Genomic DNA, 27627 nt, shown 5'->3' on the forward strand with positions numbered 1-27627 from the left:
GTGCCCAAATCTTTCTCGTCATTTTTTTCATTTGCAGTTGTCCATTTCACTGGAATAGGAAGCCCACATTGAGTTTTTGACTAACCTTTCACTTTCTCCTCTTTTTTTTCTTCCAATGCACATATACGCCCCCGCGTAATGCAATGTATTGGTGAGACTCGGTATGAACGGTTTCGTACATTCCTGCAATTTAAGTCAGGGAAGTTTAACTGTAAGAAAGTTCCCATATCTTGCTTTCTTTGACGAGAAAGTAAGAAATAGAAATACACAAAGAGTTTTACATTTTCCCCGCTCGACGTAGGAAGGAAACTCATCCGCGTTTTAGGGCTAAGGTTACAGAACGAAGGGGTGGAGTTGACAGCGGGCTTATCAGCTTATCGAACAGCAACGGCTTTTTTAATGATGATGAATTGGGGGTTTAATCGCAATGGGCGATGCTGATGGCAAGTTTCATGTTTCATGAAGATTGGAATGACCAGAGCCACTGTAACGCCGCCTGCCACGAAGACAAAGAAATGGTAAACAAGGTAGCTGGTATCTTGTAATGCGCGCTGTTAAATAAAATTTCGAAACGCAGCTGTGGAATACGTACGACGTTTAGACAAAGTGGAACGCTATATCCGGAACATCGTGTTACAAGCGCAGCTAAACAGGGACAAAGGGGAGACAGTCAACACAGCGCTAACTTCCAACACCTTTCTTGTTAGCGCTCTGTTGTCTGCATCCCCTTTGTTTGTCCTTGTTCAGCTGCGCTTGTAACACGATGTTCATGTACCAACAAGCCCAAACTGCTACATTGCCCCCCCCCCCCCCCCCCCCTCCCCTGTATGAAGTATCTCTCCCAAACCGTAATATAGCAATGCAGCAGTAACAAGGGGGGAGGGGTGACTTGGGGATTCGAGCGGTACTTCGTACAGCTTATATATTATGTCGTTGTATGTATGTCATGTCACACTCGAAGCGCGTATTGGCAAGATACATGCACAATTTTGATGCGTGGAGAAGTTTGTATGCTGTTTACAGTTTCAAGTAGAAACGAAATGGAAAGGTAAAGCAGGGTCGAAATATAAACCCAGTTTCCCCACATAACGCCACCGTGCTGTGGTAGAGCACGCTTTACAGGCACCTGTTGTAGCCTTTGTCTTTTTCATTGGGTATAGTAGTGGCTCGATTCTAATAGGCGTGAACTCTTAGTGTAAATCACTGTAAATTACGCGTAAATCAATTACTGCAAATCACCGTAAATAAATTACTCTAAATCAATTACACATATTGTAAATCGTACTGTAAATCAATTACTGTATTCGTACTGTAAATAATCGTATATGGTAAATCAATTACTGTAAATCGATGTAAATTACTGTAAAGCACTGTATTATGCTTGCCAGATTTAAGAATGAGAACATTGTTAACGCTATACCCTGCTGGAGGTGTTACTTCGTGCTCTCTGATCACGAACGGTCCTTCCTAGTCCACCACGCGAAAGCTAGTACCCTTAAAAAATGTAAGAAAGTCTTTAATGTCTACTTTTTTAAGCGCTGTTTGATCTCCGGGAACTTGACTTCTTTCCCTCCGTGCTACTACGTCCACTCTATAGAGGTCTTACAACAAAGTGATAGTGATAAAAATGGTAAAAAGCTGAAGCATTGAATCTGCTGTCTTTATTATGATACAAGCTTTCATATGGTGGACTGCATTTCATCAGGACATATTCTGTGCTTCGATTCAATATGTCTGTTATCTCACTATATGGGAAATTCTGTTGTTCGTAATACTCCAGATTTGTACGGCACTCTTCAGCCTAATTCGTGGCACATGCCCTAATCTTCCCCCTTTTTTTCTTTGTTTTAATAAATATATCCCCGCCCCCCGTAATCGCGCGAGCCTGTTTCTCCACTGACTTTAAGTTCTCTGCTGTTTGTAAATTCAATGGCTCTGGTGAAAAGCGGCGCAGTATCTTATTTGGGAACCCCTGTTAGGAGTGCGATATCGCGACATCATTTTGGCTATTATTCGCGTTCAAATTGTGGGTAATACTAATGCTCATATTTTGTATCGTAATAAAAAATCCACAATACGCGCAAACATCGCCGTTCATATTACTAATCGGGAATGTTTATAACAGAAAACAACACAACAACAACTTTATTTCAATAAATTTATAAATAACAATAACTTTATAAATATAGAAATGGTATTTCGAAACAGAACTTTCAGAAATTTCGAGATGGTATAGATCAGAAAATATTGCAATACGGAATAGCAATAGTTCGATGTATTGAGTCAGTGGTACCCATTTGTACCCAACTTCACATTGCGGGTCGTCAACAAAATAAAGGCAGAAACACACAGAGACTAGCCAGTACAGCTTTAACCGCAAATACATTTCTTCGATCACGTCTTATTTCCGGCGGCTGCATCCTCTTTAGGAGGCGGTCCCCTAGTGAGCGTCCACTTGATCTCACAAGGAGGCCGACACGAGAGAATACTGCGCCTACTGTCTGACGTGCTTCTTCGCATAGCTAATATTCCTTGAGATCGACGAAGGATGACACATAGCACGACTCTGAACCAGCACCAGGAACTTTTTCAGTGTTAACGGAGTGAGATATATTGAAACCGAAAATAAAGACTCACGGAAAACGAAGTTATTTTTGCTGGTTCTGACTCGTGTTATGTACCCGTCCTACTTCCCTCCTCGGTTCCTCGGTTTCTAGGAATATTAGTTATGGATACTTCGCACCTGCTCAGTGGCATAGATAGATAGAGATAGAGAGAGAGAGGAGGGGGGGGGGGCTTCGGTGGTTCAAACTCCCCCCACGCAAAGCCCCCGTAGAACTCCTTCTGAAATGTTTTTCTGACTACGTTTCTGCACAAGCTAGCCTGTTTACTTACGTTTGTATATTTGATATGGGTTAACAGCGGTCCAGTCTGAGACAACCTGGCAGCCTGTTCTAAAAAGCTAAAAGCTTGACTTAGACTGGATAGCGAAAAAGAAAAGAAAAAAAATCGCCAAAATATGGCGAACCCGGGCGTGGCACGCTCTTGCTGCCAGCAAGAACAACGTTCATCGCGGAAACTTTCCGATTCCCCCTCCCCCTTTTCAACTCTGTACCCTACGTTGCAAGACTCAAAAGCCATTGCTGCGCCAGGACCGACTATTCTCGATGCGAATCACGGCCCCGTTTCGCAGTGGTCAATAAATAAGCCGTTCCCTCGTTTGCAACTCCAGCCACGAAGTCGTTCATTAGTAGGCGTAGATGATCGTTTTGAATTTCACCCTTAATCATCGACTTTGCCTGTCGTCCACGCCCATTGGCTGTCGTACCCCACCACTGCAACTGAAACGCTATCTGTTACGCGACGCGTTCGCCTAAGTGTTGGTCACGGCTGGGAATATTCTGCTGGATGAACGAAGACATTTCCTGTCGTGCCTCTCTCCCATCTTCTACTCGTGTCCACGAAGGCAAGAGCCTGGACAATGTTTCGAGTGCAATGTTATCTATTTTGCGCCGGTCTTGGTGTTCCAGAAGGTCCATAACCTGTACGGTGAACGATGCAACAAGGAATATGCAACTTCATAGCGTACTTTCTTGAAGCGCCATAACATTTTTGAAGTGGTTGAAGCTAGATGGAAAGCGATAGACGTAACTGGGCAGCACTGTTCTTCAGAGTGCCAGAGCGGCTCTATCCAGGCTTCGAAGGCGAGGAACGTCAGGATGTGTTGTGGAAGACTCCGCCGTTCCTTGTCAAAGACTTGAGAAAGGTAATGCCTATTGCACTTTCGACCAGTTTATGTTTGGTGGCAGTGGCGTCGACGTTGTTGATTTAGGCAAACAGAGAGCTGTTTATCTCGCCGAGCTGACGGATTACACGCTGATCTATATTCCACAAAAAAGGGCATTATTCTTGATACGAAACATGCAGCTGAACGCCGCCTAACATTGTATTGGTGGGTAATTATCTGTATAAGTGTATCTCAATTACCATTTGTGCTTCTTTCATGTTTTCTCTTCTTTTTTCTTCACCTTCATTTTTTGTGACGTAGCGCAGCGCAGCCAGTGGAGGAGAGCTCAATTGTTGTACTTGCACATAACTATAACTTCATTTTCATGTCTCACATCTAATGTTTTGCGTGTAATGGGGTAGTGTACTGCACTCCAGTGATGAATCACCCCAAGTCATAGTCACGATTTATTTGTTGTTGTTGTACAGGTGTTCGTAAAAACGTGAGCGCTCATCTTTGTGCTTCTAAGCAATCCTTGCTTAAAATTCTCTGTAAAATATTACACTGGATACGAAAAAGAACAAACGAAATTCGAACTTGCGTATGGCACTTGTGATTTACAAGGAAATTCGAAAGCCACTGTGGCATGAGCGGATAACCAATGTCTGATTTCAAATCGGAGTGCTCTTCTCTTACAATGTGTGGGCAGCATGACGACCTCAGCCTGGACATTGGAAACGAGGCTCGCCAATGGTAGAGCCTGACTCATTTCTTGCCTGCATATCTTCATTTGCAAGTACTATCTCGTCTAACGAGGAAGAGGGAGGGGCTTATAAGGGCTAATAATGCATGTTGAAAACTTTCGTCATCTTCTGCGCACAACTTATCTGTCTACACTGATTCAGTGACTGCAGTGTTGGGAGTGTTCAGGAAAGTTTGACCACTTTCCGTCTTAGTCGTCTAATTCGGCTTATTCAGGAAACAGTGTTAGGCGTGTTCAGGACAGCATGATTTCTTATACCCTAGTCAGACGGCAAACCTAAGGCCGTTAGCGGAACGGCGGTTAGTTCACCTGTAATCCAACCATAATTTCGAATGACATCGTTCTCTGCCCTGATTTGTTGAAAATAGGAGGCGCGCACCTTTTTTGTGGCAATTATGCTGTTCATAATTCCCACGAAAAAGGCGTACGCCTCCTGTTTACGATGTCATTCGAAATTATGGTTGGACAACAGATGAAGTAACCGCCGTTCCGCTAACGGCCTTAGGTTTGCCGTCTGACTAGGGCATTACTGTCAACTTAGGCGTCTAGTTATGAAGATGATGATTGGTGTTTTCACGACGCACAAGCAGCGTCTACTTGAATAGAATATTTGTTTCGCTCGTCTACGAAATGGTCACAATATATGACAAAACCTGACCGAACACACGACCATATCCATCTATATGTATACTTACAGGCCTATTAGGCAGTGTTAGGTTCGTCCAGAAAACTTTGATTACTTAGATGTCGTCTTTGCCATCCACTTGGGTGTCGTTCATGAAAAAAAGAAGAAATGACGAAGCTTAGGAAACATTTGATACTGTCTGGAGAGCCACATGCATTTGGACGCATCACAGCATGATGTGACCTGCAGCTCAGCAGTAGATGCAATAGTACTTCAACGGCGACGATATCAAACATTCGCTATAACCATCTGCGTAGCGTCCCCTTCTTGTCTCCGCTCAGAGTGTGCTACAGACGTCAGCATTTCTCTCCTACCGTGTTACCGTTAAGGTTGACGGGAGCTGTACATGCTGCACGTTCTCCTGATCCAGCGCCGCTCGTTCCTATATCGACGCCACACATTCTACCTCTCGCACTATAGGCAGCCGCTGCCGACGCCCGGAACTGTGCCACACAGGTATCTTTGCGATCCTCGGAAGAACAACCACCAGAACGCCATGCAGCACTCCAGCCTTCTTCATCGAGGCTGGAAAGCCACAAGGAGAGCTCTTTTACTACGCTACACTACGCAGTGATTTCCGGCAACCGATCGCTGGTGCGCTACTTGATCGACAACGGTGCCGATGTCCTGCGTCTGGATGAAAACAAGCATTCTTGCGTACACTGGGCAGTTGGTAAGGAGCTTTGGGTTCCTCTCCTTATTGCCCGTCAGGAGGCGTTAGGCGGCAACATCACGTACCGCATAGCTTTCAGTGTAACTCAATCAGTGCCCTGATCGGGTTACTAACGCCCGGTTTCACCAACGCCGATTAACATTTGAACCGAGATCAACGCTCCCTTAACCTGAATTTAACGCTTAATTTTGCTTCACTAAAGGGAGTTGTTGTCGTTGAAACATTCATCACATCACCAACTAACGTTTTGTAAAAAAGAATTGAGTGTCAAGTGCTAATAAGTTTTAGCAACCCTTGATCTCGGTTCAAGGTTAACCAGTGTTGGTGAAACCGGGCGAGTCTTAATGACGTTGAAATTGCTATTCACGTACAATGGGCTTCATATCGCACATATCTGGATACTGTAAGTAACAACACACGGTGTTCTTGTCATGGTGTCATGCTTCAAAACGTGCCCTGGGAGAGCTAAAGGGTTGAAGTTACCGTATATAATAGCCTCCTGTCAAGAGAAGACGCGGTCAAGCGAAGTGGTAGTACTGCTGTTTGTCATCAGGGCTGCATGAGGACGCTGTGTAGCACTTCAACACCAACGACTGTCCCGCTGTTCATCAAAGGCTTTCTCGCGCAGTTTCCCAGGATGAAAAACACGTTATATATATGCTATAGGAATAACATCTAAGTCAATCTGTTGACTGCGAGGAGAAACGTGCTCTGCTTCCCATATGGAAATAGTGCGCGTGGACGATGTTACTGAATCCACACACACAACTTCGTAGGCACTGAGACATATGCTTCTGATCTACAGTATGTGGCGATCCCGAAACCCTCGACATCCTGCTGGCTGCTGGGGCAGATCCCTCGACTGCTGATGTCCATGGAGCCCATCCATTACACTATGCAGCTCAGATGTGTGGATACAACGGCGTGCTGGCCAACAACATAGATGATGGGCTTGCTATCTTGAGACGCCTGATTTCTGTAGGGGTTGGGGTTAGTCTTCGCGACGAAGACGAACGCACGCCGTTGCATTGGGCCGTCAGCTTTGGTGAGGAGCCCTATGTCCTTATATGGCGTGCAAGAGTGCTCATTCTTTCGATGCGTTGCAGACAACGATGCGAGCAACGCCAGTTGCTCTTCAGCGACAAGTGATGCTATTGCAGCTCTGGTGAATGCCGGTGCTGACGTGTCAGCGAGGGACAGGTATGGCCTTACAGGTAATGACATTAAAGGGTGCACTGAACCAATTGATGTACAGTGCAACAGACTGCAGGGCATTATTGCTGGAATGACAAACGCTATCGGAATTCTTCCGTGCCACACTGGGTTCTATGGGACCGACCGATCCGTTTCAACCAGGCGAAGAGAACAGCAACTAGAGTTTACCACGACAATATGTTTATGTGTGGGAGAGATTTACTGAACGAATTTCACATGGGTACTATACAACATGGGTACATGCTTATTCGTTAATCGCGAGTGGGGACGGGCTCGGCACAGAGGAATACCCACAACGCGCACACTTCTTATCAGTTGAATTCAGTATTATTATATGTCTTGGCCTCACAGCAAATGGCCCTAGTGATGTTTCCTTTTATATCTGAAGCACGAGTATACCCGGCGCTCGCCTGTGATCTCTAAACATGTGTTCTTTCCAGTCCTACACTACGCAGCTGGCCGGGGTCACGTCGTGTGCGTCGAAACGCTGATCTCGTTATGCGGAGCCAAGGTAGACAACGTGGACGCCAATGGGCGCACCGAGCTGTTCTATGCTGTTAGTCGTGGACACGCAGAATGCGTGGAACTGCTGCTGAAGTATGGTGCGAAGCCTCATCACCGAGACAAGGAAGGAAACACGTAGGCTACCTTGCTTTTGATTTCAGGTCTTTCCTAAAGACCGAGAAGGACAACAACAACAACAACAACAACTTTATTTTTAAGATGAGGAATGCGGAGTGTCATCGCCAGGGGCGATACTCTACCCCATCGCTGGTGGTGATGTGGGGAATGAAATAATGAGCCCCTTCACAATAACGTTCGAAGACCTATTGTGTCCGAGAAGGACATGTTAGCAACAGGGTTTCATAACACAGTGTTTCATAGTAGGTCAGGTATTTATTTATTTTTATTTTCGAATACTGTTAGTCCCAAGTGGGACCGTTACAGTGGGGATCAACACTACCGCAATCACCAATCATAACACTAATCATAAACAACAGAACTAACAAACCAAAGAATCTCATCCAGGGACCACAATACATAATAGCACTACATTAGCATAACATTATATTAAATAAGTATTGCTCACATTCTTAAAAATGAACTTCACCGCACTGCACGCTCTTAGCCAACCATAATCTCAAATGATATCGTTACCTGCCCTGATTTGTTGAAAACGGGAGACGTAAGCATTTTCTGTGACAGTTATGAACAACATAAGTGTCACAAAAAAGGCGTACGTTTGAACAAGTCTACCCTTGCTTCGTATGGTTTCACAGCCTTACTATGTCGTGCACGTAAGGTATAGCCATAGCGGAAAACAACGTAAGTCTGTCGCTCGCAGTCGCCTTCAGTTCCAGTTCGCGGCTAACACTGTGATGTTTTTTTGGTGCTTGGCCTGCTCTCCTTAGGTGGTGTGCACTGGGTGCTGTGACATCATCCATTTCTTACTGATATCGGGGCGGGCAAAGCATTTTTACTCTTTGTGTCTTACTTCCTTGTCTGTTTTCGGGTCCTGCAACTGATCAGAGTCCCTGTCATATATATCTTTCTTCAGTTTCAGTTCTTTCCAGTAATGTATATATCTTTCAGTTCTTCAGTTATTTTTACTGCTATTTTTCTATAACTCGTACTCTTTTACCTCAGCGTGCAGCTTTGTACTATGGAGTAGCAGTACAGAATGAATTTGCTCAGCTCGCGTACCACAACTATACCATACCACCGCCATGCCACAACTTACCATATATGAATGGCAGGTCACCGATGGAAGCGCTGACGACACTCTATCGTGCACCCGGCTGTGTCGAAGCAAATGTTGGGAAACACTTACCTGACCACCTGGACACCAACGCTGGTGAGGTTTAGTAAATATTTCGTTTGGTGGCTCGTTGCGCCGTTCTTTTCCTTATTTTTTGTTTACGTCATCTCATTGCAGACCAGGTCACGTCGCTGCATGAGGTACAACCAACCGCACGGTGTCAGACATTAGGAGGGTTTCCCAACTCCCTTGAAGCGGCATGTGAGCAAGGTACCGCTGATGACGATGAATGTTGTCAAGTACATACATCGCCCATGGAAGGCATTGCCGCCCATGTACAGTACATTCGGTAAGAGAGCAATATAGCTCACCCAATAACGTCTTATTCAATGACATTATGGGAAATATTCGATTCGACTGCAACGTTCAATTTCATTGGTGTGATGTCTTTCATCATGCAGCACAAGGAGTAATGGAATCCCGAACTTTCTACCGCCGTGTGAAGCTCCAGAACACCCATACGAGGTTCTACATATTGGACCTACATCCGGCACGATGAGCACTACCGAAGCACGAACCTGCAAGAGATCTACATATCTGTGTCGAACGAGCTCTTATACTAAAACATGTACTGGAACCTACATAAGTCAGTCAGGTACAACGCATACTAGTTCTTGTACCGAGAGTCACGTACGCAATGCGACCGGACTGACAACTTCCACAGAAACACTTCACGAATACAGTCAGAAGACAAGCGTCAAGCAACGACAACGTCAACAGCAGGATATGCAGCGACGCAACAAAGGCCTTGTCGGTTGTAAAGAAACAGCATTCCTCACTCATCAGGAGACGCGAGCAATGAAATGTCGTACAGACAACGGCAAACTCAGTGTCAGGAAGGGTCATACGTCATCTACGACGATAACACGACACGTTATCGATAATACTGCAAACAGGAGCACAAGCCAAAGAGCGAACGCCTCAACGCAGAACGTAAGACAGAACAAAGAACCGGAGACATTGTCTTTTGCCGTAAAGCATTGCAACTTGAGCAGACGACGTGTCCTGGACGAGATGTTACCCGGAGTGGGAACGAGCAGCCACAACACACGCCGTGCTGGTGCAAGTGTCGCGCGTGTGGACAATACCGGAGGACGATTTTCGCACGCACGAGGTATCGAAACAGATTTCGCCAAGCGCGGCAAGCACCGAACACCGTCAGGGAGACAGTTTTCACGTTGCGTCTCGACAGTATCGCAGAACTCCATAGTTCGTGAAGAGTTCCCCATGTCTAAGACGGTGGAGACAAGCTCAACGTCAAAACCCGAGACCAGTCCGACGAGACACAAAAGCACCGACACTACGAATTTTAATGGTATCGGACACATGCCGCAGAAAGAAACTAAGACCATTAATGCAGCCCATCAGAGAGAAGGTTCCTGCAGTAACGCTGACCAAAAATTCGTTGGACAGACGGGAGCCTCAACATTAGCTGAAGTAGCGGAGGCTGAACCGATCACATGCGGAAACTGCGAGCACGACATCGACCAGGCAATTGCACGAGGCAATTTAGTATCAGCTTGCTGTGATGTGAAAGCAACTATACCGAACACCCTTACTGGGATGAACTGGAATGGAAACTCGCTTGGTTCCGGTACGAAGAAGCCTGCCCAAGCTGAAACTACGGAGTCCTCGTCATCGGTTGGTACAGAACTTCCCGTCGACACACCGAGGCTCCGAGCTACGTCGACGAAGGAGATTATCTCAACCGCTTTGACAACGCACGATTTGCTTCGCTGTCCTAATGCTATGTCCACAGTAGGTCGATTGGAATGTAAGCAGAATTCTGACTACAGAGGTACTCAAAGGGAGGGGCAAAGGAAAGGAAACCTGCACTACGACCTACCAGAAGGCGGTGAATTAACGAACAACGATGTCAGTGACTGCTTTCACGATATAATAAAGGAGTTACCCATGGAAAGTAGGAGTCTAGTTGTCAACACCTGCATGGACCCTTGTGAACACCGCCCAAGGCGTCCACCACAGCCTTCAAGTATTGATACCATAGATCGAAGCTGTCATGGTGAGGGGTCCTGCCTTGGCGAATCACACAGCACGCGCCGGACCGACGAAAGAGGGCTCAAAAACAATGAAAATATAACAGCTGTGCCTTATTCTGGTCCTAAAACTTTGGGCGAATCACATTCCGGTCTTCCAGACGCAAGCATTCCTGTACTGCTTAACGGCACTCCGAGCAAAGATATCGTTGTAAACTTTGTTGAAGCTATCCTGCCAGCAGGCATACCATCAAAGTTCACACGTTTGGCAACGTCAGGACGTGACAACAAATACGAAGCAGGTGGTCCTAAACAGGACTGTGATGGTCCTTTAATGCCTCGTCGTAGAAGAACCCGCAATACTGGCCAGTCTAAAGAGCAGTCAGCGGAACGACGTCATGCTGTTTGTGAAGTGAAAAATTTTCCTACTGACCGCGGTAACCATGGCGATGCCCGTTGCGTCATGCAGGACCTCAGAAGCCAGAGGATCTGCAGTCTTCCCGCAATTCTCACCTTCGACGTTCTCACGGCTCCAGAAATGTTACTTGAAGGCTCCGAGCCAGTTGCAGGAAAGATATCGGGAACCCGCAACCGTTCCAAGTCATGGAGTGATCTGCAGTTCGGAGCATCAAACGAAGGTGTCGGAAATCCGGTAGTCTACGTCCAGAGTGAGAGATCAGAGCAGCCGAATCATGTAGATGTACGTACTTCCCATGCCCCAAACAAAGTTAATGATGAAACCAAAAATGCGGAAGAGAAATGTGCAACGGAGAAGCCTAAAACTGATGACCAGCTTTTGGAGGTTACAGCACGCCTACAGACCATTACGCTAACTATGAGAACTACGAAAAACTGCACCGACGCTCAAAGTGCTTCAAGGCATGCGGAGTACAACAGCAGCAAATGCCAGGTTGAGAGTGCCAATGAAGAACATGACAGCTATCTGGCTTCTGGAAGCAGAGTGCCATGTACGGTTCACAGCGTGGCACCAATTGATTTTGAGACGCTTGCCACGAACGACAATGTGCAGCGGAAGAATTCGCAAGAGTCAAAATGTGATCTTTCCGTCCCTGTGTTGCAATCCATGATGCAGCTGGTGATGGATTTGGGTCGATCAGAAGCGTTGACAAGCGGACAACCCGAAAAGGGGAAGAGCTTCGTGGAAAGTGGAACAGCTGAAGCTGTTCCGGATAAAGAAGTCGATATATGCAGTTCGTGCAAGAAGTTCGATGAAGCTTTAACGAGCAAACAACCGATGCAACGTAATACGAAGCGGAATTCAAAACTGGAATGTTTGACGTTCAAGGACCGTACATTGAAAAGGGAAGTGAGGTGCAGGAAGTAAGTACATAATAAACTTCTTCATCTTCGAACAGCAAGGCTTGGGTGCGATTCGCGAGGTTTCATTATTCTAGCCCGCCATAGTTTCATTGACTGGACTGATGGCTGTATTAGTCGCGCATTAGTCGCGCGATAGGCGCGATACCCAGAGCCTATCCCAACATTATTAAGGCGCTAATGCATTGCTTAAAGCTCTTGGCACACTCGACCGAAGCGTGGGACATCCCTCCGTTGCCACGTACCAGCCTTGTGACAGGGCATAGGGACGACCATTTCCTTTTCAGCTTACCACAGAGAACGGACTGAAATAATTTCTTGCAGTGTTCTGTATTCTGTGGAATTGGCCATGCAATGCCGTTTCGCCGTTTCGCAACCAAGCACATTCAAAATGAAAATTTCATTGCAAAAAAGTCTGTGGTTGTCACTACATCTTCCAGCCAGTTTCCGATTTAGAACAGAAATATCCTTTTGTGTCTTCATAGGCGTACAAACGGGAAAGAAGTCATTAAAGGATCTGGTGGTAAAACCGATAGGACAACAGGTGCAAATGTGGAGTCCTGCGCTGTCAAAAATCAGAGTTGCCGTGTTCAGAGGGAACACCAACACATGTCATCAAGTGAGCGGATTTGTACGCTATTTATTGTGTGCGGATATCTTGAAAAAAAAAAAAAAAGAAGAATAAGTGCTGTTTACGGAGTCCTTACCTTGCAGCTGGACATCAACGGCCAGCCTTACAAAGCTGTCGTGTGATGAAGGTATACGTTTTCTTCATTCAGGCTTTTCACTATAATTTGTGAATTTGTGCCCTGTTTTCAGAACATAAAAGTAACAAATTCACACAATGCTCGCAGTCCTTCGGAACACGTGGAAAAGGGAACAGACAGTTCCGTGACAAACGCAGGTAATTCAAGGTGAAAAATTATTCCTGATGTGGTTCTGAGTTGCATTTTTTATAACCTCATCACAAAACGCAGGATGGCTCCCCACCAGAGTTCTAAGTGCCTAAAACGAGCATCAAAAGTACTGATACTGTATGCACGTTCTAATAATATGTAGCTTTCGCGTGTCGATTCCGTTTTTAACTAAAACACTAAACGCTGTTTAGTTTCCGTTCACGTTTTTGGCGCCACAAGACAGTTTCGCATAATTGCATTTCAGAGTCACCTACGTTTCACACTTCGCTATATCAAAACTGCGCTGATTTGAGATCAGCAAAATACGTATTGGTCGAAATGTATTGTCGTACGTATTGGTCGAAATTGGTCGAAATGTGTACCAAAACTAATTACGCTGTTTGACTTTTTGAATAAATGAGCTAGAAAAACTAACCTTGCGGCGCATAATCGGCTCAGCTTCAGTTTGCCTGGAGATCCAATGTCTGCACCTATCACCAGCGTTGTCGGCAGCGTTTTTTTTTTGCTTTGTTTTCAGCCAAAAAAATACTGTATTCGCGCTGGAGCACTATTTAGACACCTTCTCAGTTCATATAGCATAGACTAAAGTGCGACATGTTCACAAATATTCTTGACAGGCATGTATATCTTTTGACGTCGCAGCTAAAAAAGAAAAGGGAAAGCTGCCACCAGTGCTGCTGAAGAAACGCCTTTTGCCGGTAGTCCTCCCTAGTCCAATCAACAGCGTCTTCACCATCATCAGGGGAACTCCAAGACTACCGGCTCATACAAACCTGAAATTCCCCCGTGGCAAACCAAAAATCGTTTGTGGAAATCCACTGAGCGACAGGTACCTGAATCCCGCAAGCACAACTCACGCATCTGGCAGCAAAACTGCGGCCACGTGCCATCAGTCAGCCCATATGAACCAATTACGTACTTCGCGGACTGAGAGGGCTACATCATTTCGCTGTCGAGCTCATAAAGTGTCTCTTGTTCATGGAAGTAAAACATCCGGTCAAGACCTAGCTAAGGTGATGCAGATGAAGGAGAATGAGAAGGCGCTATTGGCAACTGAGAGCTCGAATTCATCTGCAAGCCATAACCATTGCTGCTCTCAGATGTGCGCTTGCACACTTCAGGAAGGAGCAGACCATGACACTGTGCTCGACGAAGCTTCAGACTGTGGGGTTGATGGAACGCCTCAGCCAATACAAGAAAACACTAAGGAAACAAATGAACAGGAGTCACGAACAAATGAGCGAAGTTTCGAGACAAAGGAAGGTACAGCATGTTCTACCGGGTCGTCAGAGGGCACAGGCTCTGACATGTCAGAACCTTTTCCCGTGCGTAGTTCTACACAGGACGATAATAACAACATGTTAGAGGCCCCAAAACCCAAACGTAAATTCCTCTTCTTGAAAAAGAACGAAGGGCGTAGAAGCCTTCCTAATATAAAGCTACTAGCAACCGCCAATGCAACAAATAATGTCACGAAGCAACGGAGGACGCCTCCTATTCCTCTTTCCTCTTTCGCGTGCACCTTAAAAAGGAACTCGGGTTGCCATTCAGCCCTCCTTCCTCTCTGGGTTCCCGCGCCGCGCATGTCAGAAGATGAAGAAGGTGAAACGTGAGTTCACGTGACTACAGATTGTGACACTAGTTATAAAATGTCACGTTAATTTCTTACATGTGTGCAACGTTATGAAGAAACGAATCGATATTTGTAAGACAAATGTCGGCACAGTTCCCTGTGCAGTCGGCCCAGGACGCGCTGTCCCCCCGAGCAACATGTCGCCACACCGGCAGACAAGACCGCTCGGTAACAGAGGAGCAGGAAGAAACGAACCAGGTCAAGTGATGGGCACAAAATTGACCAATTAGATCCCAGCAACCCCTTGACTGCTCTGCTGATTGGAGCCACTTCAGTGAAAGAGAGAACGTACACGCGGAGGCGGTGTGCGTGTGCCTGAGTGCATCTACTTCCGAAGGCAATAGAGGACAGATGAGCTTGTCAAGTTGCGAAGCAAGGTGTTATGAAGAGTTGTCCGTGATTTAATGTGCGCACGGAGACCCCGATCTTGAAACACTCGTCTGGATCCCGCAGCTACGCATTAAATATGCAAAATCGAATTCAGCAATTACTGTTATTTGCTAGAGATAAGAGGGTGTTGACTCCGTTCCAAGGAACGGAATCGGTGCCCTTAGCGTTCTCTAGCAGATGCCTCATTTAGTCGAAATTTCAGTCGTACGTGCTGTATGCGCCCGTCAGTAAGACACGAGGCGTTCCTTCCCGTAACGTGCAGAGAGTATAGTGATGACACCTTTCTACAAAATGCGAGTTCTGCACAGCTTGTTTGCCGCCTGGAAGAGACGTGGTCGAGACATCGACTTGCGGAAACCCGTTCTCGTAAGTGTAGTGCGTTCGAACGTTATCGTTGTTGTGGCATTTGATTACCGAGTGATTTGCCTTCCGACGTGGCAACATGTTGCTCCGAAGGTCCCGCATCTTACGCCGACTTCACAGAGAACTGTGCAGACATTTGCCTCAGAATCTCTGAGGATAACCGAGCGAAATATGCGCTGACAGCACAGCCGGTGAGAAGATTCGAACCCGGTACACCTCCGAGAACGTGATGATCCGTCGATGCGAGTGGTCTGTATCCTGTTGCACTATATGTCCCGTTCTCTATTGGAGTTGGAAATAAACTAGCGTAACTTTTTTTCTTGCTATTCATTCACTGATCTTTAAAGGACCACTGAGGTGACCCCCAAAATTGTTTTCGTTTTTCGGTGCAGAGTGTTCTCCAGCCAATAAAATGAGTTCCTGCGAATGAACGATGAGTGTAGGTGACCTACAGAGCGAGCGCGCGGGCTCTGTTCCGCACACCTTTGAAAAATCCCCCTCCTCATGAAAAGAGCGCATCGCAGAACGAGAGGACGTCGTAACGTATGCTACTTCCCCCACGTTACCACTGACGTACAGCGGCACAACTCAAGCATGTAAAAGCGGCGCGTGAGCTGCGAAGAACAAATAAAGAAACAAAGCACGGAGCCTTCACATAGTCACGAGAGCATCGTGTCGGCCGTCTGCGGCTGCTTCCTCCGACTGTCTTTTGTAACTTCGGTTGCACAGCTATAACGCACCGCAGAGCGAAAATATTTTGCATGGTGACTCCTGGTGGACAGCTTGACAAACGCGGTGAATTTGGAGCGATGTTAAATATCACCTTATTGCTCCTTTAAGCACGTTAATGACACGTTATGTAATAATAATTGAGAAGTGAATGGAGTCGGTATTGCCGTGAAATTGGGTCAGATGTGTTTGCATCGTATTGTTGCTAAGATGTCGAAGGAAGAGGGTTGACTGAGGCGCTGGATGACTGTTCTGTACCGAGATAAATACAAGGGTCGTTCAAGATTGACCAAGACCTTTATTTGTCTAAATACAATGTAAAATTCGGGAAGAACAAAACATACACTACATACATAACATAATCTATACGAGAACATTACAGTGCGGCGGAATTAATTGTTTCTTTTCTTCAAGACAGCGAGACGGTTCCATAAATATGCATTCGCTCATCGCGACATATGATCAATATGACCGGCATGTGACTGTTGGATTTAGCGCCGTATTGCGATGAACGAACACACAATGGAACACACTCGCCCTTCAGTTTTGAGGCTGGAACCCACAAACTGACAACTCTTACTCAGTTACTGTCTACAATCCTGCACATAAGTAGCTGCTGCAGTTTCTGCCTCACTCATTATTTCCGCTCCGCCGCTAATAACAGTCTGAAAGATGTAGCTGCCGTTACAATAAAATACCAGAACACATGCACAATCGGGTATCAGACACCGTATTCCAAAAGCCGCCGGCATGGCGCGCCGGAGAAATCTCACGTGACTGCAGCAAGCAGGCCGCCGACCTCGCCGTTGGGATCGGTCACATGATGTTATGACGTCACGGCAAGATGAACGAAAGAACGAACCTTTTGAACGGTTCAGTGAACCAAACTGAACTGTACGAACGAGTTCATCAAAGTGAACTCAAGGTGAACTGGATTGCCCATCACTAAGTCTGTCAGGAACTACCGACCACAAACCACCTACCGCAACGGCATTTCGAAACACATACTGATGCAGATGGCGTTCAGTCTGCTACTCTTGTCGACGGCGAGGCCGTTTAAGTTTCGGTTTCAATACCAAGTGAAAATTACGCAAAGTTTGATTTCGGTACGCTGCGCAAATGTTTCTGGCATAATTACCGACAAAAAAGTAACTTGGGCGAATTGCGGTAGGACCATAAACGATTGATATATGATGAAATGTAAATTAAGATTATCATTTGCCTTGCAAAAACGCCAGGTGCACATATCGCACATACTATTTGAGCAGCTGTATGCACCTGCAAAGGAATGCAGAGCGTCTTCAATTCACTCAGGTGAAGGTCCACATATTTCGGGGGCAGGTGTCAAAATTACAGTGGACCTGGGACAACTCCACTTGCCTACTACCACATCCACTTCGCCCTCTGGAACTAGATGATAGGCACGTCCAGTTCAACTGGAGCCTGGGTTAAACCAGTTGGAAAACACTTGGTAGTGAACTGGAACTAGGTGGTATAGGCACATTGGTGGAAGTGATGGAAAACACTTCACGAAGTGCACATGTTCAACAAGAGTAGTACCTTGGTCCTGTGATACAATTAAAGTACTTTGAAATGGAATTAAAAAGTTTTAAATAGGAGAACTCTACATGTGATTGTAAGAGACCACGGAACATGCATAACTCATACGTGCTACTGTCTTCAAAGTGGTTTCCAATATCAAGTGGGACGGTGCAACACTGGAGCCAGACATCCTCACAATAGGACCTGACTTCAAGTGGGTTGGTGGGTTGTACTCCCAAGATGGACACACAGTGGGCCAGACATCCCACTTTACATACCACAATGGGACCTGACTTCAAATGGGATGGCAGGACGGGACAGAGCCAGGAAGCACATTGGAACCACTCATGCTACCCAAGGAGCCACAATGGAACCTGACTTCAGGTGGGATGGCAGGACGGGACCCAGCCTGGAAGCACATTGGAACCACTCATGCTACCCAAGGATCCACAATGGGACCTGAGTAAAAGTATACCACTCTGGAACTGGCTGGGACCATCTTGAACCCAACTGAAACAACTGTAGTGCCAGTAAGGGACCATCCTAGATTTTTGCCTGGGTGACTTTTTCTATGACGTGCGACAAGGACAAGGTGGCGGTTTTGCAAAAGGCACCCGCTTGAGGGTAGTTAAAAAGATGGCGGATTTATGTCGCCCCTGTGAGAATGCACGTCAACATATGGCCGCGGTCATGTGGTGGCGTTATTTGTATATCTTTCACTATAGCAATGCTCGCGTCGGCTAGGGATACGTGACTACACCGGGTGCCACTGGCTTGGCTACAAATATTTCACAACGATTAAAAAGAGTCAAACATGGAAACAAGGTGGTTGCATTTCAAAAACAGTTTATTATTAGCATTGGTACACACACGAAAACTACGCTTGTTGGAGTAGTTCAACGAGAATCCGCAAAATATTTTGATGGACCATCAACAGCTTGTCGGCCCATTAACAACTCCTAGTGGTCCAACAGGACTGTTAGCGGTCCGACAAATGCTGTCCCACAGCCCGTCAGGTGGGCCGAATGGCCGCACAAAAAGGCCTGATGGTACCACAGCGCCCCTGGCTGCCCAACAAAGGGCATCCAACTGCCCATCAGGTGAGCTTAGTGGTCGCACAGGAGAACCCAATGGTTCGTCAACGACGCTTTGCGGTCAAACAGGTGATATCTCATAGTAGATCAGGAGCCCCTAATTGGGCATCAGAGATGTGGCATAGCGTATAATCGCTAAAACGTTCCATGCAAGACTCCGTAAATGACAGAACTGCAAAAGATAAGGTGGAAACTGTGTCCTGTCCTGCGCTGGTCTTGCCCTTTAGTGTTTCCTTGTATCGAAAGTCCTTGCTGAAATGAGCAACGCAGTAGCCAATGTCTTTACAATATTCAATATGACAGCTCGCATTGTACTGACAGGCCGATAGACCTCCAACCGTCAAGCTACTAATGTTTCATGCCATCTCACTCATTGCGACTCGGAATATTCTAATATTGCTTCAAGAATCAGTTAAATATGGTTCGTGAAACGTGATCCCCATAAAACTTCCCTAGAACTTATCAGCGCTCAGTGACTCAAGCTGCGAACGCCCCAGCGTGTAAAGACGATTGAGCACCGCGCGACGCTCGCAGCCTATAAAAAGGCCACGTGTCATGTGCCAGTACCATGAGCATCCATAAAACGACTAGGTGCTTCATAGGTGGGCGTCCCTTTCCGTATATCCGCCGGATGTCACGTGTCGGCAATTTTCCTAGTCCTCACGAAATTCTCCGATGGCATGGAGTGTTGCGAGAGCGAAAAAAACGCGCGATTGCACTACGGGAGTTCGATTCTAGATGGACCTGCAGAATATTTCAACCAAAAGCAGTAAGAATCAACGATGTTCTGTTAGTCTTGAGTTAATACGCCAAGTCATTCCTTACTTCGATGTTGTTTGTGCGAGTAAATGAAATAAATTGAGGCACACCTCACCCTTTCTATATAACCGCGGCTGCAAACAGGACTCTCGGATTCGCCGCTTAGCTTTAGCTTATTCTTTTAATTTAGCTTATTCTTTTCTTCCCTTAGTCCGCTCCCTTGGAAATGTAACTTGGCGCCATTATTCTGAGCATGCAGACCACATTTCTTTTTCCTAATAAACGTCACTACCACCACCAAATCACGGAAGACAAGCTATAAGCATAGTATTTGTGCTATCTGCATCCACTTCCACATCATTAGGTTAAAATCCTAGGTATAGTTCTTGACAGTGCGGGGGTCTCAGCTGTCAACTGACCTCGAGTGTTCAGACGCCGTAGTGCTGTGCTGCGACAGCTTAAATTTGTTGATGTGCCGATTATTTTTCGGCCTCGACTGCTAGCAGCATGCTATTACAGTCGCTTGCGGTTTTGAGCGGCTGTTTCAACCCACTAACAGTAATACAAGCTGCTATCACACGACACGCGTTCCGCTTTCTGTAGGGCGGATCCGTTGAATGGGTCTGTAGGTCTCAACTACACGGGAGCCGTGATCTGGGTGGGTTGGGAGTACCACCTGTACCAGGAAAGTGCTTGGCGCTCCAATCGCGTATTCTCTTTGAGGCGCTCTGTGCGTCGGAGCACCCGGCCTACGCAAGGGTGCAGTTTTTTTCTAGGATACGCCGCCAGGTGGTCCCTAGAGAGTTCCGAGCTTCGTCCCAGGGCGGAAATACTCCCTGCTTATTTTAGTCCTTGTGTTGCTGTTGTGCGGCGCTTGCGTGTCCAATGCCCAGGTGAAGACATTTCATTGTGGAGTGTCTATGATTTCTACGCCGCCTTCAGGAAAATGCGACCGGGTCCCGCAAGGCCAGCAGTGCCAACGAAATTCGCATGGCGGCGTATCAGTACAGGCTGGCTTGATGCACGGCGCGCTAGTCTCTAGTGGAAGCGGCCCCATGGTGTCCCTCACTGTGGGAAAGTTTGCACCGTTTTCGAATATGTCACACGGACGGTTGTCTGTCTTGTGGCATGTCTGAGACTGCAGAACATTGTTTTTTTGCGATGACATATTCCACTTTTACTGTGGAGTAGGGTGGCGCAAATATTTGTGCTCCCGGTAGTTGATTGGGCCACCGTAAGGTACCTGGAGCCGTTGCCGGTCGTACGTGCAGAGCGGAAGCAGTTATCATTGCTGATCTCGGAAATCAACTTCCAAATTTGGCAAAAGGGCAAGGGTGCAGGCCAGCTGGTACATGGTGAAAAAATTAGTACCCGAGAAAGGGACAGAGGAGGGACGACACGACACGTTCTCGTCGTTCTCGTTGTCGTCCCTCCTCTGTCCCTTTCTCGGGTTCCATTTTTTTCCAAATTTGGATTCGCCGGTGTCGGCTGTCCTTCGGGGGCCCAGATGTTGGGAGCATGGCTATTTTCCAGGCGGTGAGAGCCGTGCTGCGTGCACATATAATCCGTGAGCAGTCATTATTTGGTTCTGTGGAGTGCTCTCGCCGCTGGCTTACAGCGACACGGTTCTTTGACCATGGTGAGAGGCATATCATGTTCTAGTAAGCCCACTAAGACTGTACTGCCCCCCGTAGCGACTCTTAAGAGGGTTAAAGCGATTGTTCGCATGGTATGGCACGTACAAAAAGCAATCTCGCTTTGGAGCGTTGTTATCTGGTATGTAAGATAGAGTCTGTGTAAAAGGGGCTACCTCCATAGGTAGTTCTCTTCCTTGATGACAATACACACACTTCCTCTTTTGCTACATCCATAGGTAGTTCTTCTGCTTGATGGTAATACACACACTTTCTCTTTTGCTGTGGCTCAGGTTAACGCAGGTATTTCAGTTCTCGACCGTCTCCTGGGCCACCGTGCGGTTCCTACCGTTGCCGGTCCCACACACTCAGCGTAAACAATTGGTTTTGTTAATTACGGAGATAAACTTTCAAATTTGGATCCACCGTTGCTATGTGGCTTTCGGTGGCCCAGACTTCGGAAACGCAGCTATTTTTCAGGCTGTCAGGGAAGGTCTTCGTAGCCACATCGCCCGTAAAGAAGCACTGTACGGCCTTCTGGAGTGTTCTCGCCGCTGGCTGACGTCTACTCGACTTTTCCGTCACGTTCACGGTGAGTGGCAAGTCCTATTCTAGCCAGCTTGCTAGGACTGTACTGTCCCCCGCAGCGACACTCCCGTGTTTGGATTGTTGTTATCGAGCTTCTGGGATTGTAACGTGCAGTTAGTGTCAATGCAAAGGGGACTATATACCTCCATAGGTAGTTCGCCTTCTTGATGACAATTGACACTTCCACTTTGATGCCAATGCATCAAAGGAAATGGACACTGCCATCCTAAATGAGCTTTTGGGCCTTCAGTTCTGCAGAGCGTTTTCTTTTTATACTTCTTGAAATGCTGCGTGCATTGTATATTTTGAAAAGTCTTGGAAACAAAAACAAAAGAAAGAACTCAAGCAAGAGATACTATATTGTGTCATGACAGGAGTCGGAAAAAAGACAGAAACAAATTTTAATTTTCTACATTTCTTTTTTCTTTTTGCTTTTGTGGAGCTCCTATCAAGCCGTTAGACTCTTAGGTCCTAATGGTTCCACCAAACCGCTAAAGCGTTAGTCCTATTGGAGATGTCTGAAATTACGATAGGCCTATTGACCTAATGGTTCCATTAGAATTGGCTCTGATGGATTTTTCGATGGGGAAGTGGCGAAACTATTGCAGCGGGCTGCTGCCGCCAACTGCAGTGTCAGGGTATGCTTTGCAAAGCTCGTCATCTGCGTCTCAACAGTTTTACGTATTCAGACTTTTGTCTCTTCTGTTCTGCTAAGAGCACTGAATCATAATTATTGTAACTGCAATAATAATTGCATTTTTATTCTCCTTAAAAACTCCATGGCATCTTCATAGTCGTCAACTGCAGCGCCACTGTTGGCTGTCGTGGACAGCTCGATCGTTCCACTAGTTCAACTGTCCTCTTTCGCCGTGGCGAGTTTGAGGTTCTTCTTCTTCACAGAGGCGGGTAGGGTGCCTGAATGCGCGCTCTCTCTCCTCCTCCTTGACAGGGTGGGGACAACGGCGGAGGTGCCGCCATGTTCACTCACAAGCGCCGCTTGCAGCTATGTGTTCTGATAGAAAATTTCGCCTTTCTAAGCTTTTTCCCACTTTTTTTCAACCATTTTCTGCCAAAAACACCCTTCCAATGACGAAGTCCCGCCTCGCTCCTACACAAACAGCGGCAGTCAGTGAGCGAAAATGGCGTTCGGCGGTCACTAGGAAGTCTCCACCCTGTCAACGACGACGAAGGAGAGCGCGCGCATTCAGGCACCCTAAGGCGGCTCACTGCCACTTAGGTCACTGCCACATTGCCACCACGTGGTGAGGAGGAAGAAGATGATGACGTCATTGAAGATAAAAGTATCACCCTTTGCAGACCCTGCACCCAGCACTCTGTGTCGGAGATATCTGGCGCACGTCAAAAGAACCCCGGGTGGTCCAAATTATCCGCAGTCCTACCCTTGCGGCTAGTGCGACATGTCGCCACATTGAGCAGAGAAACCTTACGTGTAATATCATGGTACCATTATTTTGCGGATAAAGTCCACTGGACGAAAGGGAAGACGAAGAAAGCCATCACAATTGCAGTTGCAGTCGCCCTCAGTGGCTAACGGCCATTGCTCTGAGGTGGAAGAAGAAGAAGAAGTTGCAGTTGCCCCCCTTGCGGATCGCGGCCATCTTCCTGGGGAGAAGAAGAAGAAGTTGCAGTTTGTGGCTGAAGAAGAAGAAAAAGTTCTTTGCCTCGTGACTCGAACAGCTATTACGACACGAAGGCGTGCAACATCTTCACTACGACGTTCTGCTTCTGAAGGGTTCACTACTATGGTGAAGGATAACGACACTGCGAAGGGTTCAACGACAAAGAGCCATACACATTCGAAGAAGCGAGGCACGCATGGCACGACAACGTCAAAGGTGTCTGCGAAAGACGCCGTTATGGAAGCCACTAAAGAAGGCCTGCCGTCCAGGGCGAAGCATTCGACATCGAAAGGGGTACACAAGGCTAGGAGCACCGAAGTCGCTAAATATTCTACCGACGCTACCATGAAGCCAAAGGTAGAAGTAAAGGAAAATGAACCGACAAAGTCATCCTGTAAAGGTGCTACGAAGGATAAAGCAACCAGCTTTGCAGCGCTTCCAGAACCATCCCCACCTGCTGATCCCGGTGACACACCGGGCTTGGCAAGTCCAGTGGACGATACGAAGATGTCACCACGATCCCAATATGTCGCCAAGCAGGTCAGGAGGATGACGAGCGCATCGATACGTGCGCCCGCGGAGCTTGGGGAAGCTATCGCCGGACAAGTCCGAGGTGAACGGCCATCTGAGAATATTCTAGAACAACCTATGCCTGGGGAAGTGCAGGCAACGAAGACAGCTTCATCGGCAGTCGCCCACGACAAGGGAGAGCGAGAATCGACGATTGGCCGCACGGAATTTGATAGCGAGAGGAGAAAGTCTTCAGGTTTGTCTCGTGCTTCCATAACAGACAATATCGTCCATATTGGGAACCAAAGTCTTGTCGCCACCAGGGCTCACGAATTTCCCCAGGAGTGTGAGGGACTGTGCGTAACAAAATGAATGTGTAACTTGAGTACGTGTAGAATCGGGTCAACGTAATGACAGTTCACAGCCGCCAATTCAATGGTGTTAATTCATCCCGAATAATTATGTGCCCCTCTTCCCTGTGGCCCATAACTGCGAATCTGCTCTGCGGAGTCATCGCAAATTCTCCAGTTAATAACTTAGGAAAGGTTGTCTCACGACAGTCTTCAAGCGCTTACATATATGTACATTTTTTCTCTTGCAGCACTCAGAGACAAATTCAGCTCAAAGCAGCGACGAATCTCAACGCTCCGCCTCTTGTGCATCGTCCTTTGTTTCGCCATCGTTGGAGTGGGACTCTTCTTCGCCATTCGTCATTACTTTAGCACGGTGCTCATTATAGAGTGCACGTCTGCAAGGTGCAAACAAATCCAGAGCGGCATCGACCACCTACTCGACACCAGCATCAGCCCTTGCAAAGACGCGTACGGCTACGTATGCGGTAAATGGACCAAAGCCAACAAAAGCTATTTCATGTTAGATGTCGTACGTGATTTCGACAGTTCAATCTTTAGAGCCATGGAATCCAGTACCGGTGTTAAACCCGACCGATACGGTACGCACGTCTTAGTTAAGATCTACAAAGCATGCCTGGACCACATGCGTTCACCCAAAATGAAGTTCGGACAAGTCCTAACGCAAGTAATCAACGAGCTGAAGCTGAGCGAACTATTACAAGCCGAGACAACTCCGCAAATACTGAAGAGCCTTCTTGAAATTGGACTGAGGACGGGTATTTTTTCGATCTTCACAGTGGGATTCCACAAAGTAGGCTTACAAACCTGCTTGCGTCTTGCGCCAGGAACTTCCATTGCAGGCAAAATATTTTCCGCTTTCAACGACTACCTTCCAGAATATGCGTTGACTCACATGGGAGGCTTAACGAAAGAGTTCACAACAACGGTCTTGAAGCAAGCTGGCATGAGCGCAACATCTACGGAAGCCGTTACCAAAGAAGTGGCAATAATGGACAAGGCAATTTATCAGCTCCTATTGCAACGCACACGGGTGACCAAGGATTTGTTTCGCAATCTCGTTGGCTTATTCGAGGGCACCGATCCTCAAATGGTGTTAGGTCTCATCAACAGCATCGTACCGACACAGCTGAGATTGCGAATCGACGACAGCGTCCGTATAGTTGGATTTGATGTCATCAAAGCTGTGTACAGAGTGCTGGAGAATGCAACGTCACCTGGAGGCACCATAGGGATTAGGCAATCGTATTACGCCATCAACCTCCTTGCTGGCGTACTAAGATACGACCTGCTTCGTAGAAGACTCCAACCAAATGAGTACAGCTTCGTTTGTTTGCGTGCAACGAGCGGCATTCTGACCCGCACGTTGCCGTACCTTGTGGCCAAATTATCTGGACATGATGGAAGCGCGTCTGTAGCTCGACGATTCGCGGATTCCATCAAACACAGCTTCTTGCAAGACAACGGAGTGTTGTCTATGTTCAACAACTTTGCGGCTGAGGAAGCGAGAAAGAAAATCAGAAATGTACAAATATACACGTACGACGAAGCGGATTTGGTCTCTGACTTGGATAAAGATATCGATTACACCGGTTGGAACTTGACGGGGAACTTTATTTCGATCAGGATTAATGCTAGAATGAAAGAAGTGAAGATGCTACTCAAAACCGTCTACAACGAGCGTACGGATACTCTTCGGAAGGGCCAACTGTCTTCCGTGGTGGAGCACACTGGAGACGACTTGTTCACGGAACCCTTGGTTACGGTACCGACTGCCTTCCAGGTTCCGCCTATGTTCTATTACGAAGATGAAATCCCGTTTTACTTTAACTTCGCCACGCTCGGAGTTCTGATCGCAAATGGGTTACTTCGTTCCGCATCTAGGACTCTTCGAAGATTCGGTCAACGACGTCTGTTCCTTTTGGCTTCTTGTCTTAGAAATCTCACCTTGGACCGGGAACTGGATGTGGGTGCTATTGAGAATGCTAATCCGTTCGACAGCGAAGCATTGGTTTGGACGTACGGAGCGAGCATCATTTTCTACATCATTCGGTCGACTGTAGAATCTCTGGGCGAATCTGAGATGAAAAAATACTGGAACACAGTTCGCCAGTACTTTTTTATTCGCTTCTGTCTGCTCTCCTGCGTGTCTAGGGATGTTTATGGATACGACAGGGTCTTCAACGAGCGTTGTGTCCTCCCACTTCTGGTTAACCCCGAGTTTGAGAAGCATTTCGGTTGCCCATCGAGGCCAAGTTCTGCAGATAGTGCTTGCGTGGGTTTAGTGTAATGCCTCAGTTCATCCGATTGACATTAGTCTTCATACTTCGTGTATTCCTGTCAGTAATCTGGGCACGAGCGAATGCAACAATATGGAATAATGTGAAATAAATTGTCAATGTCCCCGACTGAAATACTAGGCCTGGATGTATTTTCTTGCGTTTACGTTCAGTATAATGTACGATCGATAATAAGTCAAAGGGGAAGCATATTCACGCGATTCCTTATGAACTATGTAAGAGTACCAGGCGGGGTGGTTAAACGACCAGTCTCTGCCATTCTGTCTCCGAGGGAAGCTAACATACATACCCTTCAGAACAACACATCGCCTCGTGCATGCTCCCAAACCCGCTCCCCCTTCAAGCTAACCACGTTCCCCAAGCACGCTACACTCTTAAAAATGAACTTCACCTCATAGCACGCTCCTAGCCCACAATTATCTGGAATGATATCGTTGTCTGCCCTGATTTGTTGAAAACGGGGGGCGTACGCCATTTCTGTGACACTTATGCTGTTCATAATTGTCACAGAAAAGGCGTACGCCCCGTGTTTCCAACAAATCAGGGCTGATAACGATCGAGATAATGGTTGGCTAGGAGCGTGCTGTGCGGTGAAGTTCATTTTTAAGAGTGTACCACTGCACCAAAGAGGTGTGGATGTTCTGAATAGTTCAGATGCTAATGCACATGCGCACTGCCAGGAGTAAAAGAGAGTCCCTCACTCGACCTCCGCGTCACGCACAGAGACGAATCTTCAAAGTAGCTTGGAAAATGAGCAGAAGTTATTGAAGAAAATATTTAATACCCTAGTCAGACGGCGGAAAGGCCGTAACCTCAGCGGTAGCCCAACCACCATCTCGAATGACATCGTTCTCTCCCATGATTTGTTGAAAAAAACGTATACGCCTTTTTTGTGACAATTATGAACTGCATAATTGTCACAAAAAGGCGTACGCCTCCC

The 27627-nt window shown here is 46.9% G+C and overlaps 1 protein-coding gene across 1 annotated transcript; it reads left to right on the top strand.

Annotated features, from left to right (window-relative positions):
* Positions 1 to 9896: 9896 nt before the first annotated feature.
* LOC135389182 (uncharacterized) lies at positions 9897 to 26795 on the top strand. Its single transcript, XM_064619247.1, has 6 exons — positions 9897 to 12206; positions 14256 to 14397; positions 17936 to 18005; positions 20248 to 20302; positions 23396 to 24272; positions 24618 to 26795. The coding sequence occupies exons 1-6, from the start codon at positions 9897 to 9899 to the stop codon at positions 26675 to 26677; spliced, it is 5514 nt and encodes a 1837-aa protein (XP_064475317.1). The 3' UTR covers positions 26678 to 26795.
* Positions 26796 to 27627: the final 832 nt, after the last annotated feature.

This window comes from Ornithodoros turicata, chromosome 3, assembly GCF_037126465.1.
Source record: "Ornithodoros turicata isolate Travis chromosome 3, ASM3712646v1, whole genome shotgun sequence".
Lineage (NCBI taxonomy): Eukaryota > Metazoa > Arthropoda > Arachnida > Ixodida > Argasidae > Ornithodoros > Ornithodoros turicata.